Consider the following 12,797-nt stretch of genomic DNA (forward strand, 5'->3'; position numbering starts at 1 on the left):
AGAGAAAGACCTTCTCAGAATGACGTTACCTTCCTTACGAAAATTGTTACGAGGATTAAACGGAATACTGCACCCATTCAGTAATTGTTAGCATCACTATGAACAATAATAAATATGCACTAGAAAAGCATAAGCATATACTGAGACGGAGGACACGCTGGACTGCCTTCCCATTTTCTTTTTCGGGTTTGCTGTGGAAAGGACAGACATGGAACAGCTGGGATTCACACAGCCCATTACCCTCCAACTCTGGTCCTGTTCTTTTATGGTGTCTTGCATTGCGTTTTCTAGCTGGGCGCAGAGAGTATGTGCTTCAGCCACCAGTTCTTCACTAAAGGAAAGGATCGCAGTATTAGAAAATGCTCAACCTGATTTTTCAGAGATAACACTACTGCTTAGAAGATATGCTACAGAGCTTTTGACAAGATTTTAAAAATTAAATTACAATTACTTTGATGCTGAGTGTCTCAAAGTACCACGTCCTGATTAGTAATCTCATTCATCTCGTTAAGCACTTTTCAGAAGCCCACATCCAGCCACAGATAGGCATTACCGTTCACGGTGTGAAAAAGAAGATCTCTTTTTAATAGAAAAGTTAGAAGTAAATGAGTGCTTTCTGACTTAAATAGTTGAATCCTCTCCAAATTGCCCAAATCTGAAGATATCTCACAAATCACCTGTTTTCCAATTTTTGAAATAGAAAAAAAATTATATAGACCAAGTAATTTCACCATTTCCATAGTTCCTTGAGATCTGTGAAAAAGCAAGTTCTGGGAGCTGATTTGATTTAATCCATTTTCTCTTTTCTAGGATAAGAAATGCACCTGTCCTTTCAAGGACTGTGGTGGGGAGAGAGGGGAGAGTACAATAAGCTGCTGTCTTATTCCAACCTCAGCTCCATGACATGGACAGACAACCTCTCCCGGGACGACTTTTCCAGAGCTTCCAGAGTATCACTGGAGGGACTATGCCCAATCCAAGACAGTGCCCTGGAACTCCACTCACCTTGCAAAGCATGACACTCTGAAGGGAGGAACACAGGCCACATTTTCGCTCAGCCCGTGTGGCTACTAACTAGGCTGAAGGCTCAGTGCCAGCTCCAGAGGCAATGGAAGAGGCACAGGAGCGGTCAGCATCCTCAAGCTCACCGCAGCTTGGGGAGAGAGTCAAGAATCTAAGGCCACGTATGATTAAGCACCACAACAGCACAGGCTAGGAATTCCCCAAGCATAGGAACAGGATTGTTAAAACAGCTTTATTGAGATATAATTTATATACCATACAGTTCACCCATTTAAACTGTATAATTTGATAGTTTTAGTATATTTACAGAATTATACAATCTTTACAATCTAGTTTTAAAACATTTTCATAGTCTAAAAAGAAACCTTGTACCCATTATCAGCGCTTTCCCATCCTCCCCTCCACCCGCTCTAGGCAATCATTAGTCTATTTTCTGTGTCTGAAGGTTGGGTCACGGGAATGATTTTACCCATCGCCAGTGCCTAAGACCCGACACATAGAAGGTGTTGAAGAAACGGCGTGGGGCTGAACTAGAAACAAAAACACAGAAGAGAGAGCTCTGTGTGTATGAGTAGTCAGGGCACTGGGGGAGGGGGAAGAAGAGGGAAGCAGATGTGCCCTGCAGATGGGCGGACCACCCAGGGCAGGACACTGGCCAGAGGCAGCCCGCCAGGCTTCTGAGAAGCTGCCTTCGGGGCCCGCCCCCGAGCAGCTGACTCAGCACCTGCATCTCTAACAAGTGCCCAGAGGCTGCTGATGCCGCTGGTCTGGGTCAGACTTTCAGAATCACCGGGCTAGGCCAGGGGACAGGGGAGCAGCCTGGAGAGTGGCTCGGAGGTGGCCGCATGTGTCTGAAAAGGCTCCGCTTGGACCCTCTAGGGGAGCGGGAAGCCACTACTAGTTACTGGCCAAAAAATAACTTGATCCAATGGTATTCTGTGAAGACTCATCTGACCAGAAAGGGCTTGGAGGTGGTACCAGACAGGAAGCAGGGAGGTGAAACGCCTTGCAGAAAGAAACACTCTGCTTACCACCTCGGTGGCAGTGGCCCAGGGGACAGGAGGGGAAAGCAAGGGAGGAGTGGGAGGAGTGGGGGTAAGGACAGGCAGCAGGAGGAAAACTGTAGCTTGGTAACTCAGAGTGGTGGGAGGTGAGAGGGAGGAGGCAAGACAACCAAGGCGTGGCCCACAGGGCACACCCTGCAGGGAATCTGGTTTTGAACACAGATGATGGCTGACGGGACTAGCACTTTCGATATCCTCATTAAGCAATTTGTAACCCAATCCTCAGACAAGAAAAGCACTTAGTTAGCAAATTACAAGGGACCAGGAGAATAAAATACCACATCTGCCTCGCATATGAACCAACACAAAGAAAAACATGCATGGAATCACTAGACAGATGAAATGATCTCTCAATGATACACATGCATTTCCATTCCCATGACCTCCTGATGTGCCTGTGGCCATCACGCCTGGCACTGAACAGTGACCCACCTTTTCTTGATGGCCTCGGGTAGGCTGTTGGGGGCAGCAGAAGGCTGAGATAGCAGCTGACCCGAGTGACTGAGGCGAGAAGCATTCATGCTGTCTGGGCTTCCGCTGACAGGGCCACGGACTTTGCTCTAAAGGACAAAACCAAAAGAAAGTCAACAGAATTTTGGAGCAAAGGGATGATCCCAATTTTGCATTCACACCATGGTATTTTCTTATGGAACACAAGACATTAGCTATTCCTATAAATTATTAGTCAATATCCCTACTCATGACCACGGTTTGCATTTCGGCTTAGAAAATTTCTGCGTAGGGGCGCCTGGGTAGCGCAGTCGTTAAGCGCCTGCCTTCGGCTCAGGGCGTGATCCTGGCATTCAGGGATCAAGGCCCACATCGGGCTCCTCCGCTGGGAGCCTGCTTCTTCCTCTCCCACTCCCCTGCTGTGTTCCCTCTCTCGCTGGCTGTCTCCCTCTGTCACATAAATAAATAAAATCTTAAAAAAAAAAAAAAGAAAATTTCTGCGTCTATAGGTGTATTTTTTTTTTTTAAGATTTCATTTATTTGCCAGAGAGAGAGAGAGCACTCACTCACACACAGCAGGGGGAGTGGCAGGCAGAGGTAGAAGTAGGCTCCCCGCTGAGCAGAGAGCCAGCCGTGGGGCTTGATCCCAGAACCCTGAGATCATGGCCTGAGCCGAGGCAGACGCTATAGGTATACTTTTTGGTAAAAGATTCTAAATATAGGGAGATTTGAATACCTGTATTCGCAGGTTTATTCATGAGTTTGCTTAACAAACTCTAACAAGGAAATTAAGACAGAGACGGTTTTATTTTTCCAAGTTGAAGACTGAGACACACAAAAAGCTTGTAAGTGGCCTTCTGTGAATCGCATCATCCGTCGGACGGCTGAGAAGAAAACCAACATGTTCTGACGGCCCCCAGCGGTCAATGGCTGCTGCAGCCACTCTGCCTCAGTCAAGAGGTTAAACCAGTGGCTTGGGCTCCAATGGCCTGCAGGCCGCAGGTAAGACCTACTGTCCACCTTCTCAGCACCTCATGCCCCTCCGCTCTCCAAGTCCCCAGCCGAACGCTCATCCGTCGGCCTCGCCATCTTCTCGTGGACCTGGCTCCTGCCCTTGCTGCGGCCTGCGGGACTTCAATCCCGCTCAGCTTCGCAAGCTGGGGGACCTACCTTGGTTCCACATCCTTGCTTCCAGCTGAACGTCAAGGTCCAGCTTCAGCCTCAACCAACCGGTCAAGCACCCACTTTCACCCTGCTGCTCGTCACCCACGGAGAGACCCAGCCATCTGCCTCCTCCACTCTGCCTGGGCCTGTGAGTGTGGCAGGACGGCAACCCTTCCACTGTCCTGTCCTGTGCAGCACAGGGGCTCCAAGACTCCAGCCCTCTCGGGGGTGAGGTCTGTCCAAGTCTCAAATCCGTTCTGCAGATGCCACGAGGGATTTCTCCAAAACCCAAATGTGATCATACCATTCCCATACTTAACTTCCTGCAACATGAAAGATAAAAACAAATTCTGCGGTGTTTTCTATGCCTTCAAAACCAAGTGTGGCCTGCATAAGCTTGGCCCTCGACTGCCTCCCCAATTCATTCCACACGATACCCTCTCCCCCACACCACAACACTCCGCGTGTAGCACCCAGAACACACCCACTCTTTCAGGCCAATGTCCTGTGCCTCTGATAGAGCAGTCTTCGCGCTGGAAGGTCATCTCCACCTACCCACGTAACTCCTACTAATTCTTCAGCTGAAGCAACACCTTGTGAACTTCAGCTCCAAGACTGAGGCTGGCGTGACTCTCGGCACTCATGCTACAGCTCAGCTTCCAGCTCTCTAGCTGCTGATTAACACTGCCTGCCCCCAAATTCAAAACCACTTCCCTGTGTGTGCCCCTCACCAGATTATGAGCCCCTGGGTCGGGCACCATGCTTCTTTCCTCCTTAACCTCCAGTTTTCATCCCATTCCTAGGCTCCTGGGCATATGAATGCAGGTGGCAGATCAGGCCATCACTAGGAATCCCTCAACTTCTCTCTCTTTCCTAAATCTTTTCTCCTTGTCATCTCTCTGTTTTTCTCTCCTTCCTTATAGGAGGAAATGTCACCCCCCCCCCTTCCCAAGGCCAATCCTTCCATGCATGCTCATTATGCTGATACCCATTGTTCTCAGGACTGGGAGACTCAACTATCTCTTGCCCCTTTGATACTGTGAATCTCCCCCCAGTGCACTGTCTCCTTCTGCTTGGCCTACAAATCTGCTCCAGTCCATGATCTTAAAAACACCACCCTTGCATCCTGCTTGCACCTTAAGCAACTATCTTCGCATTTTCCTCTTTGCTCTTTAATACTACCAGTGACTAAATCGCTCCTCATCCCAGGCAACCTCTCTGCGGCCTGCACAGTGCGGGCCTCTCTCCCATCAGCTCTGGTTTCCACGGTCTTTACATGGCTCTTCTCCCTCTCTGTCTTAGGCTCTTTTTTGTGTCCTGTTTTCTCTCTGAGCAACATGCAGCGGAATCTCAGCTATAGTAAGACAGTGGGGGGGGGGGCGGGCAGCACCTGAGTGGCTCTGCTGGTTAGGCATCTGTCTTTGGCTCAGGTCATGATTTCCAAGTACTGGGATTGAGCCCCATGTCAGGCTCCCAGCTCAGCAGGGCGTCTACTTTTCCCTCTGCCTGCTGCTCCCCCTGCTCATGCTGTCTCTCTCCCTCTCAAGTGAATAAATAAAATCTACAGTAAGACAGTGGGCATAGAAAATGCGGGTGACAATACTAAGCAGCACAGGCTCGGGTAAGGATCAACCAGGTCATGCAGACATGCACTGTCGTGGGCTGCATGAAGGTCCCCCCAAAAGATCCACCCGTGTCCTAACTCTGGGGACCTGGGAATGTGACCTTAGTGGAAAAAGGGTCTTCGCAGATGCAGTTAAGGATCCTGAGAGGAGATCACCCTGGGCTACTGAGAGGGCACCCAAATCCAATGGCATGGGTACTTATACGAGACACCCAAGAGACAGACACAGAGAAGTAGGCCTTGTGAAGACACAGGCAGACACTGGAGTGCTGTGGCCAAAAGCCAAGGAACGCCTGGGGCCACCAGAAGCTGGGAGAAGCAAGGAAGGTTTCTCCCCTAGAGTCTGCAGAGGGGGCCCAGCCCCGCCAAAACCTTCATTTCAGACATCCGGCCTCCAGAACCGTGAGGGAGTAACTCTGTGATGGTACCTCCCTACGCAGCCACAGGAAACGCATGCATGCAGAAGAAAGAACACCCGGTGCCAGCCTGCCCCTGCCCGCCCACACCCCGGCCTGGAGGAGGGCAATGCGATCGGGGCAGTGGCAGCTGAGCCGTTGGTCAGGGGTTTGTGGTCTCCTTTGGAGGGTAGTGGCAGTAGCACAGAGGTGGAAAGGCCCCGAGAGGCTGGCGGGCTGAGGGCGTGGCTGCGGGGCTCACTCACGCAGGCGATCTTCAGCAGATTCCAGAGCTCCTTCTGCCGCTTCTCCTGAAGCCGGACAACAGTCTTCTCATCTTCGTTCATTAAACTCACCACCTCTTCCACCTTGGGCAATAATTCCAGAGCCTTCTGCTTGCAAACCACAGTTTTACTGTAAAGAATAAACGTGAAAAGCTCCAGTGGCACTGGGGTTGGAGAAAGCAGGAGAACATAATCCCTGGGAATTACGAATCCAACAGCAGCTGTGGATAACTTTTCTCCAGGTTAAGCAAGTCGGAGGGGAGTGAGAAAATGAGCTCACGTGTGGCCTCGCTGCTTCTCCAAATTCCACCCTCGGGAAGGGAAGTCGGGGCGTATACCTGAGCTGTGTATAAATCACTCGCACTTTCTTCTCAAAGCCTTGGATGGCCTGAAGGAGCAGCCGGACCATCTCCTGACTGTCGCCGTCCGTTCGCTGGTCTGGAAAGAGGGAAAGAGCCACACAGTTCCTCAAGGCGGCTGCCAGAGAGCGCCAATGCCGCATACTGACAAAACAAGGCCCCCACTGCACACAGAATGCCCCACGCACCTCTGGGTTTCTCCCGAAGTCTCCTGTAGAGCTCCCTTGCCTGCTCTTCTCTGAAACATATGAAGGAGAAGCTCTGTCAAGATGTGAGGTCAAATAAGCACATATGAAACACTGGTTAGCTAATTTCTGCCAGTACAATCGCTGACTTTTAGAAACAAGACTGGCATTATGTCTTGACTGGAGAAAATCATTACCCCTGGAGATAGCACAGGTGATACCTACAACAAGGAAGTGATGGCCCTCGCCATCAAACCTGAACCATCTCCAAGGTTTAATGAGAGAGAGTCTCAAGGAAGTGAGTTCCTACTCTGTCCCTCAGAATTTCCTCTCCACATGGCTTCTGCAATAGTGACCCCAATGCAATCACTGGGCCTAAGCCCAGAGAACATGGGCTCAAGCCCAAAGGCAACGCAATTTTCTATCCCTTTACAGCCTCAACACAGTGAAACTGGATGACATTTTCAGAGGTGACTTTCATTTGAAAATTAAAGGAGAATAAAGGGTTAAACAATTTGAGAAAATAAGACACTCCGGATAATCAGATTTCTGGTATTTTAGCTTCTGGTCCTGAGAGTCCTAGTAAAGGCATCAGAGGACCCCGCTGAGCCCAAGCCAGAGCTCCTGTGAGTCTGACGCAGCTTGCCTGCTTCCCTCCCACCTGTGCCCTGGGAGCTCCGCGTGATTCCCTTCAGGTAGGATGGCTTTGCTGGGACATCTTATCACCACCTAGAGACAAGGCCAAATTCCTGATAAAGACTTAAATGAACAGTTCCCAGGTTCAAACTCTTAAGACCTGCCAGGCTCCTTCTCTGTTCTACATTCTGCTCTTCGAACCATGCCTGGATCAGGGCGGGCTGCATGGACAGTGACGTCTGATACCATAGCGAAGGCTGCTTCCCTCATGGCCTTTACAGCTGACGAACCCATGCTCTATCCGAATCATCTGAACTGGCCTGCACAACTCTGTGAAGTCAGACAGCGCTGCTCGCCACTCGATAGATACGGAGCTGAAGGCTGACAGCAATGGTGATTTGCACCTGCTCACCTCTGGAACTCTTGTGGAATGTGCCAACATGCTTCACCAGAGGGTCATGCTGCACAGAATGGTCTCACAGAGCAGCCACGCTAGCCACACTTGAACCCCTGGATGATCGCAACACCCGTGCAGAAGCTCGTCTGGGGCGTTTGTGGGTTGGCCCGCCACCCAGCTGCTACTCACAGGTCGTCCAGCGTGCCGCCCTGCTTCCGCCCCATCGGGCTCCTCTGCAGGTCCACGATGTCGGTCTGCAGCGCCATCATCCGCTCCACCAGGTGCTTCACTTCATTCTCCTAATGAAAAAGCTGTGCTAATGTCAACTGACGTAATAAGAGCCTTCTGAGGCGCGAGATTTGGGGGGAACACCCTCCAAATGCACTGAAGACTCTCGACTGACTGGCTAGAAGGGATACAGACTTTGGAGTCAGATGGCCTGGGTCTGGAGCTCAGGTCTATCACTTTCTAGTTGTGTGACCCGTGGGCAAATCATCCTATCCCTGAGCCATGAAACAGGCTTTTAAAGGAGCCACTTTAGGGGTTAGATAAGATACAGCAGGTGAAGTACCCGGTAGGGTGCCTGGCATAGAGAAGATGCCCAAAGCGCACTCCTTTCCCTTCCCCTACTTTGTCCATCCCACGTGGGGAGGCCTGGGCTCCCGTGCTTCAGAGCTTACTGTGTGAATGCCAAGGTGGGGCGGAGCACTCACTGTCTCTGTGGCGAGGGGAGGTATTATCTACATAATACCCACCGTTAAGCACACGTCAGTATTGATTCATAGAAACTGATGTTAAGACACAGAGGTGAAGGTTCCTACCCAAGTTTACCGCAGAAAATGGCGAAAAGTCCAGGAAAGGCCTTGGAGCCTTCAATCTTCAATTTGTGTGGGGTTCACTAAAGCTATATTTACTTCCCCTTCCCTCACAATGAACATTTTTCAGTGGTATTTGATTTATGCTGTCCTACGACTTTATGCTTCCACTTTTTCTTTCCTGTGGATTTAGGGTCTCAACAAAGCTAGGCAAAACCTCTGGCAGAAAGAAGTGTCGATCATTCATCAGAGGCCCTTTCTAAGAGGAAGAGGTCTGGGCTGCCTGCAGGGACACTTCACATTTTGCTCCTTACTCAAGTCTGCACCAGGTGTGGGTGGCTCCTCCAGCTGCCACCGTGGGGCTCCCTTTACTAGCTACCAGCCTGGCCTCTTCCTAGCATGATGAGGACAACCTGATTTCGGACATACAAATCGATCCAGTGTTTGAGGAGAGAGTGAGAAACGGGAATCAGAGCCCCCCCCCCAACACCCCCACCCCGTAAGGACAGGAATCTAAAACGCATCTCCTACCCGCCCACAGAGCTCCACAGCGTGCTCCATCTCCCTCCAGGCCAGCAGCAGCTTATCTGATGCTGGGGGAAAAAATGTAGGGGAAAAAATGTAGGGGGAAAAAAAGAAAACAAAATGAAAACACCGCAAAACCAAAACAGAAACAAACAACTCAATTATAAGAGGCAAAAGAAACCTCAGGAAAAGGAAAAAAAAGGACAGGAATGGTCTCTCCCAACGGACTGCAGAGAGTACACTCACTGATTCCAAACTCAGTTTGCTCACTGTACTTCTCCAGGTCAATCTGGATGCTGGTTTTAAAGAAATCCAATTTGGCTTTGAGCTGCTGAGACATGGAAGCCATAGAATTCTTCATCTTGGAGAGGCAGCTATTATTCCGAAGGAGATTCATCCTGCAGGGACCACAAGAAAACAGAACCTTCGGGCATCTTGGGGATCCAAATATCATATCCTGTACAATAACAAAACCACCTCAATCGCCAAGGCAGGTCTCTACTATAATTATTATTGTTACAACAAAAGCAGCCACCTCTAATCATAAAGACGATTTCCTAGCCCTCAGCGAGCATGTGGCTCTGCACCAAAACCAGAGTTAGGCACGGTACCACACCAAGGGCTAGCCACCCGGAGAGGGAGTCAGGCAGTCTCCGGCATGACAGTCAGGGGAGTTTTGCTGACCCAAATTGCAATGAGCTTTTCCATGTCCAAATTCTGCCCCTAGTTCAGTCAGCCTGGCCCTCACTTTACACTCCTGCTCCATGTGCTGACCTCACTCACCTCATAAAGTCTAAAAGGGCCTCCTTCAATCCTGCCCAGCCAACCACTTCCTGCCCGTCCAAACCAGTGTCTCCCTCTTGTCTCTCCTACCAGTGGCTTCTGGGCTCCCTGCCTCCACCACCTCCCTGTGGCAAAAGCCACCAAGCAATTTAAAATAAGCTAAGCCCCAAACCGCCGGCACAGTACATGGCAGCTCGCTGTCCCTGTTGCAGTCGGTTACAGTCCTCCTTCAGGGTTTGGATGCTGTGCCAGACCTGGCCCCACACCTTCCTCAGCTGGAAGAAAGACAGGTTCCTCTTGGGCTCTTGAACTGGAACAGAGACGTACGCAACCGTCAGAGAACACCCTGAGATTAACCAAGTCCTGCCTTGCGACTTCACTGGGACTTCTACATTTTTTAGTTATGGAACTACTACGCAGGGCGCCTGGGTGCCTCAGTTGGTTAAGTGTCTGCCTTCAGCTCAGGTCATGATCCCGGGATCCTGGAATTGAGCCCCACATCGGGCTCCCGGTTCCACGGGGAGTCTGCTTCTCCCTCTCATTCTCCCTTTGTGTTCTTTCTCTCTTTCTCAAATAAATAAATAAAATCTTAAAAAAAAAAAAAAAGGAACTACTACGCTATTACATAACTTTTTGGGTGATAAGCCTAGTTACTGTCACATATATTTTTTGTACCCATTAATAGCACCAATAAATACTATCGAGCTGAAGAAACATTCTGTGAACCATGTATAGACAATCACGTGTATACAGGCTCATATGCTTTCAATAGAAACCTTTAGCTTACAACATTTAAGGTCATACAAAGTTTTCTAAAAATTCAGCTTCAACCAATAGTACTAGAACACGTTTAAATAAGCAGTAAGTCTGGAACTAAGACTTTGGACTTCGGATCTGCTTATTCTAAATGTGTGAGCGTGCGTGTGCGTGTGTGTGTGGTAGCAGGAATGGGGGATGCATTAATATGTCCATCTAATACTCATACGGCAGAATACTACACAAGCATTAGAAATTAGGGAGCTCAGGGCACCTGCTGGCTTCGCTGGTTGAGCAGCCGAATGGATTTTGGCTCAGGTCATCATCTCAGGGTCCTGGGATTGGCCCTCCTTCGGGTTCTGAGCTCAGTGGGGAGTCTGCTTGGGGATTCTCTGTCTCCCTCTTCCTCTGCCCCTCCCCCTGTTCCCACGCACTCTCTCTCTCTCAAATAAATGAATAAATCTTTAGAAAAAAGTTTTATTAAAAAAAAGAAGAAATTAGGGAGCTTTATATGCACCAACACGGAAAAAATCTCTGAAATATATGATTAAGTGAAAAAGCCAGGTGCAGAACAGTACATGTTGTATGCTACCATTTGTTGGGGGGAGATATAAATATATATAAACTTTATAAATGTGTAGAATACTCCTGGAAGGTATACCCAAGAATCTGACAGGAGCAGTTTCCCTGGAAGAGACCGGGAAATTGGGAAGAGAGGATGGCTTATTTTTTGCTGTTTATTCTTTTTGTACCTTTTGATTTTTTTGTATCATGTACATGTTACTAATTATTAAAATATAAATAAAACTTCAAAAATAAATAAAATGGCCATCTGATTTGATCAAGTTCAGAGACTTGCAGGCAGTATTCTCTGTCCTGTATTTAAATTTCTACTTATGACATTGAAATTGAAAACTTCCTTTCCTCTTTTTGGCTGGGCTACTCATGAGCCCCAAGTCAAGAAGGCTGCCCTGAGGACTAGGTAAGCTCATCTCCTTGGTGTGGACCCCTCCCTTGGTCCATGTCTCTCCCTCCTCCTACCCTGTCCCAAGCATTATAAGTGATTACTTAAAAAAACAAACAAACAATGATGTTCTTACGGATACAGCTGACACTTTCAGGTTGGGGCCGGGGAGAGATCTGAGTCTCATAGGCAATTTTACTGTTGTTAAAGAGAAAGACGAGATCCATGTCCAGCGTGCGGCCCTCATTCAGCTACAAAGGGACAAGAACAAGATGAGATCTTGTGGATCCTACCCCTGCTTTTTCCAGGTAATAACACAGGGATTTCAGAGCGTTTCCCGCTGTTCACCAATGGCATCATCTTCAGCCGGCAAGTACTGAGCGCCCATGCAGACTTTCTCAATGACTCCAGCCTAGACTTTCCTTTCCCGTTCCTTTTACACTTATTATCCAAATGTATGCCTTATTTACAACTTATTACTTTCTATCTATTCTCTATTGGCTTTACTGTGCAATGTAGATGTTCGCCATCTCCCTTCCTGTCCAATTCTTGCTTCTCCTAAGTTGACTGTATCAGTTTCTCGGGGCAGGGACCGTGGCGTGCATAGAGCCGTGGTTGTCCGCACGGTTCCATGCACGAGAGGTACACTGGAAATAGCTTTGGCTGACTCAGAGGAATGAAGCATTGCTTGACAACAAAAGCAATGGAGAGGTGTCCCAAGTGGTCTGGAAGTAACGAGTCAAGTGTGGAGGGATTTGTGTCTCCCGTTAGGCCATGCAGGGGACCCCACATTCCAAATGAAAACACGGGCAGGTATCTGTACCGTGTGACAACGCAGAGCTGAAATCCGAACAGCCGGGAGGCAAAGTCTGAGGAAAACGGGGCCTTCAGTAAGGAGCAGGGGCTCACCTTGCCATCTGAAATACACTGAGTGGCAGGCTTGTCAGGGATCAGCGCCAGCCCAGCTTCCTGCAGCAGCTCCTGGTCCTTCTCGGGGATTCCTGTGTCTTGCTGGATTCTGGCCTGCAAGCTCTGCAGACTCTCGTCCTCTGTCACTGGATAGGTGTGAATGATGCCTGTGACCATGTTCAAGATATGAACTAGCTGCAACATAACCCAGATGTTATTGGAAAAAAACCCGCATCTTTACAGAGAGACCCGCCTATTTGCCTGGATTGTTTGCTGCTAACAAACACTTCCCAGCCACACAAACAGAGGGGCCAGGCTAGAGGGGGGAAGGGAGCCCCAGTGCCAAGGTTCATAATTCTGGTCTTCCATACACCTGTTTGTCCATAGCTACCACCTCACAAGTGACGTCAGTTGGCCCAGGGGCACGCACTCGCATGGGGCCTCCCTTTCTGCTGCTCAGGTAG

At 49.2% G+C, this 12,797-nt stretch overlaps 1 protein-coding gene across 1 annotated transcript in view; it reads right to left on the reverse strand.

Annotated features, from left to right (window-relative positions):
• The window catches only part of IKBKB (inhibitor of nuclear factor kappa B kinase subunit beta), a 63,849-nt gene that overhangs the window by 6,746 nt on the left and 44,306 nt on the right, over positions 1-12,797 (reverse strand). Inside the window, exons 11-21 of the mRNA XM_045779103.2 lie at positions 12,334-12,528; positions 11,561-11,675; positions 9,891-10,014; positions 9,168-9,319; positions 8,928-8,989; positions 7,771-7,880; positions 6,552-6,601; positions 6,343-6,442; positions 5,987-6,134; positions 2,520-2,647; positions 241-331 (exon numbers count right to left, since the gene is read on the reverse strand). Of these exons, the coding sequence (XP_045635059.1) occupies positions 241-331; positions 2,520-2,647; positions 5,987-6,134; positions 6,343-6,442; positions 6,552-6,601; positions 7,771-7,880; positions 8,928-8,989; positions 9,168-9,319; positions 9,891-10,014; positions 11,561-11,675; positions 12,334-12,528 (1,275 nt within the window). The remainder of the gene's footprint in view (positions 1-240; positions 332-2,519; positions 2,648-5,986; positions 6,135-6,342; positions 6,443-6,551; positions 6,602-7,770; positions 7,881-8,927; positions 8,990-9,167; positions 9,320-9,890; positions 10,015-11,560; positions 11,676-12,333; positions 12,529-12,797) is intronic.

This window comes from Ursus americanus, chromosome 27 (genome assembly GCF_024610735.1).
Source record: "Ursus americanus isolate L20-20 chromosome 27, mUrsAme1.1.p, whole genome shotgun sequence".
Taxonomy (NCBI): Eukaryota; Metazoa; Chordata; class Mammalia; order Carnivora; family Ursidae; genus Ursus; species Ursus americanus.